Consider the following 3,526-nt stretch of genomic DNA (forward strand, 5'->3'; position numbering starts at 1 on the left):
GAGCGGCCATGCCGACCCCCTGCCGGCAGGGGACGCCATAGAGCATGGCCGGCGGCTGCGGGGCAGGGCTTCTCTGGGCCGAGAGGAAGAGACTAACGAGACGGCGAGAGGAAGTCGCGGTGGCGCTCGGCCCTGCAGACTCCGAGCCTGAGCTGCTGCCTGTCCTGGCCGGGGCCAGACTCCACGGGCCACGCTGGCTGCGCATGGAGCCGAGGACTCGCGCGGAGGCGTGATGCTACCGTCCGGCGAGATGGGCGAGATGCCAGCAGCCCCGGTGAGGTGGCCCTGGCGCCCCGGGGGAGGGGACAATGGTGTGGCCCAGTGAGGTGGCACAGATCTGCCGGGGAGATAGTCCAGTCCCAGTGAGGTGGCCCTGGAAGCTTGTGAAGGTGGTTCCGTGGCCCAGGGTAGAGGCCCTTGCAAGACCTCCTGGAGGAGGTAGGCCCGGGGAGATGACGGCTCTCTCTGGAGGAGGTTGCCCTGGCCACCGGCCAAGCTAATTCCAGGTCCTGGTGAGGAGGCAAAGACCTCCTGGGAGGAGGGCGGTGGTGGCACCAGGGAGGTGGTGCGTGTTGGAATTTGAATCAGACGGCCCTGGTCACTCAGGAAGGCCCCAGGGTGGCCGGAGTGGGGAGGGCATCTGGGACTCCTCCGTCTTCCAATGGGTGTCCTTTGGGAGTTCTGTGTGAGTGTCATCTACTACTTCAAGTAGTCTTAACGTGTTTGTCACACCCGCTCTTCTTCTAGTGCTGCTCTGAAAGTGGCGACGAAAGGAAGAACCTCGAGGAGAAAAGTAAGCAGGCCCCAGACACCTCAGCTCTTTTTACCCAGCCATCCTTCCGAACTCAACCTTCCAGGGTCCGCAGCAGAGACGGGCTCTTAGCTTATCTTTTCGATGAAGTATCTTTTTCTGTACCATACACTTACGTAGTCATGTGATTATCATGATACACATATTTTTGTCTCTCTAAAATTGTAAAATACAGGATGCTTTGGAGAAGAGACTTCCTATGTAGTGCAGGAACTGGGGTGGTTTCACTGGAGGTCTGAGTCATACAGGACCCAGAATAATTGGGACCTACCTGTCATTTTAATGAAGCATCAGTTTGTTAAGCATCAGGAATTCGGAGGAACTATTGATCTAGGGCCGATGCCCATCACTTTAATTGGGTTCAAAGGAGGCCAAAGATAATTGTTTTACCTTCAGTGAGTTGGCAATTAAAAATTTCTCTGGGCAGAGCACAGTGGATAACTTGGATTCTGGATCTTGGACTGGACAGGGGAAGGGAAAAAGGTCAGTATCACCATTTATTATTTAGGACAGGGGCATATATCAGGAATGTGGACATTTGTCATTTTACTTTAATGATGGGTTATTGGAAATCAAGGACTCTTCAGGGACTTCAGTGAAATTTTTTGTCAAGGAAGGGGAAAAGCATGTAATAGAAAATCTCTTCTGTTGGGTGAGTTTGGTTTTTTGACTGGCAAAGAATGAGAGTTGAGAATGAGTAGTGGTAAGAGAAAGGGTACTCACATTGCCACATAGTCCTTAGAAGACTTGCCCTTAACATTGGCTGCTGATAGGATCTGCCTCAGAAAGAAAGCTCTGAGCAGTTCATTGCACTTGACAATCACAGCTGCCACAACTCAGCTCCTGTTTCCTGAAGGATTTGAGAGTGCTCTGTATCTTTCTGTTACATACCTCTTTCCACCTTTTTTGCCCCACTTACATGCCTAGGAAGTCTGATGCCTACTGAGCTGACATTTTGATAAAGTGATATCTTTTTTTTTTTAGTTGGAATCTCACTCTGTCGCCCAGGCTGGAGTGCAGTGGCACACTCAGGGCCACCGCAGCCTCTATCTGCTGGGCTCAGGCAATCCTTCTGCCTCAGCCTTCCAAGTAGCTGGAACTACAGGTGCGTACCACCATACCCAGCTAATTTTTTTAAAAAAGTATTATAGAGACAAGGTCTGGTCAACTTGCCCAGGCTGATCTTGAACCCCTGGGCTCAGGCAGTCCTCTTGCCTCTGCCTCCCAAAGTGCTAGAATTATAGGCATGAGCCACCATGCCTGGCAGACTGTCATATCAAGGACTTTGTCCTTGTCCCTGTTTCTGTGGCTCAGTCAACTGCTTTGCAATTAGGAGTGCTCTTTACAAATAATAGAAAAGGAGAGACATAACTGCTTGGAAGGCTGAGGTGGAAGGATCGCCGGAACCCAGCAGGTCGAGGCTGCGGTGGCCGGGAGCGGCCACTGCACTCCAGTCTGGGTGACAGAGTGAGACTCCAACTCAAAAAAAAAAAAAAAAGTCACAAATCATCAATATGTCATTTTGTATTTGACTAAGAATGTACTCTGTTGCATTTAAATTGTTACATGTAAAGGGTTAAACTTTTGAAATAAAAAGTGAAGATAGAATTTACTCCCTAAGGTACAGCAACTTAGCATTCACAAAACATTTCTTGTCTCCATTTGTCTACGAACACATCACACAATTCACTTGTTTTATTTACTTATGATAAATAAAAAAAGACATTGTGAGTTCTATACATAATAGTAGATAGATGATTACATATTAAAATGTAATGATGATGCAATATAATTATAAACATGTTATTATATATTAATAAAGTTTGGATGCCAACCAGCCAATCCTGTTTATACTTGAAGGCAAAGGAAATAAGAGTACTGGATTGAGAGTCAGGAAACATGAATTATAGTCCCATTTACAACCTTGAAATGTAGGATGGGGCAAATTTATAATTTATTTTTTAGTTGGGAAATTGAGGCATAGACTTCTGCTATGCCTCAATTCAGGAACCCACTAAATATTCATTTTGCTTCTGCTATCCATTAGTGGGTTCCTGATTCTCAAAGCATGTGAGTAACCTTTTAATTTCTATAAGTAGAACACATTTTTTTTTTGAGGGGATGTGGAGGGAGAAACATAGCCAGTACCAAACACACTGGTATATGTTCTGTTGATCTTTGCATAAATAATTGAACAATATCTGACATTTACATTTAGGCATATATTTATTTAGATACTAATATTTTCAACTTATCTGAAATGACAGTTGTTTTGTAATGAGGTATACTCTCTTGCGTTTCTCTCATTCTGGTTTTCTTTTTTTTTTTTGAGTTGGAGTCTCACTCTGTCGCCCAGACTGGAGTGCAGTGGCCGCTCCCAGCCACCGCAGCCTCGACCTGCTGGGCTCCGGTGATCCTTCTGCCTCAGCCTTTCAAGTAGCTGGAACTACAGGAGTGCGCTACCACACCCGGCTAATTTTTTTTGATTTATTGTAGAGACGGGGTCTCGCCGAGTTGCCCAGGCTGGTCTCAAACCTGTGGGCTCAGGCAATCCACTCGCCTCAGCTTCACAAAGTGCTGGGATTACAGGCTGAGCCACTGAGCCCGTGCGATTTTCTCAGCTTTATCTGTCTTGCACACTCTTAAAAAATATCACTAGCAGGTCGAGGCTGCGGTGGCCGGGAGCAGCCACTGCACTCCAGTCTGGGTGACAGA

At 47.2% G+C, this 3,526-nt stretch overlaps 1 protein-coding gene across 4 annotated transcripts in view; it reads left to right on the forward strand.

Moving 5' to 3' along the window:
- The window catches only part of RINT1 (RAD50 interactor 1), a 38,161-nt gene continuing 34,635 nt past the window's right edge, over positions 1 to 3,526 (forward strand). For all 4 annotated transcript variants that reach the window (XM_008071763.2, XM_021719433.1, XM_021719435.1 and 1 more), the window contains exons 1-2: positions 1 to 274; positions 748 to 793. In XM_008071763.2, the coding sequence (XP_008069954.1) occupies positions 233 to 274; positions 748 to 793 (88 nt within the window). In that variant the 5' untranslated portion in view covers positions 1 to 232. The remainder of the gene's footprint in view (positions 275 to 747; positions 794 to 3,526) is intronic.

The sequence above is a fragment of the Carlito syrichta genome, unplaced genomic scaffold (genome assembly GCF_000164805.1).
Source record: "Carlito syrichta isolate Samal-C Ts95f unplaced genomic scaffold, Tarsius_syrichta-2.0.1 Scaffold314713, whole genome shotgun sequence".
NCBI classification, from domain to species: Eukaryota; Metazoa; Chordata; class Mammalia; order Primates; family Tarsiidae; genus Carlito; species Carlito syrichta.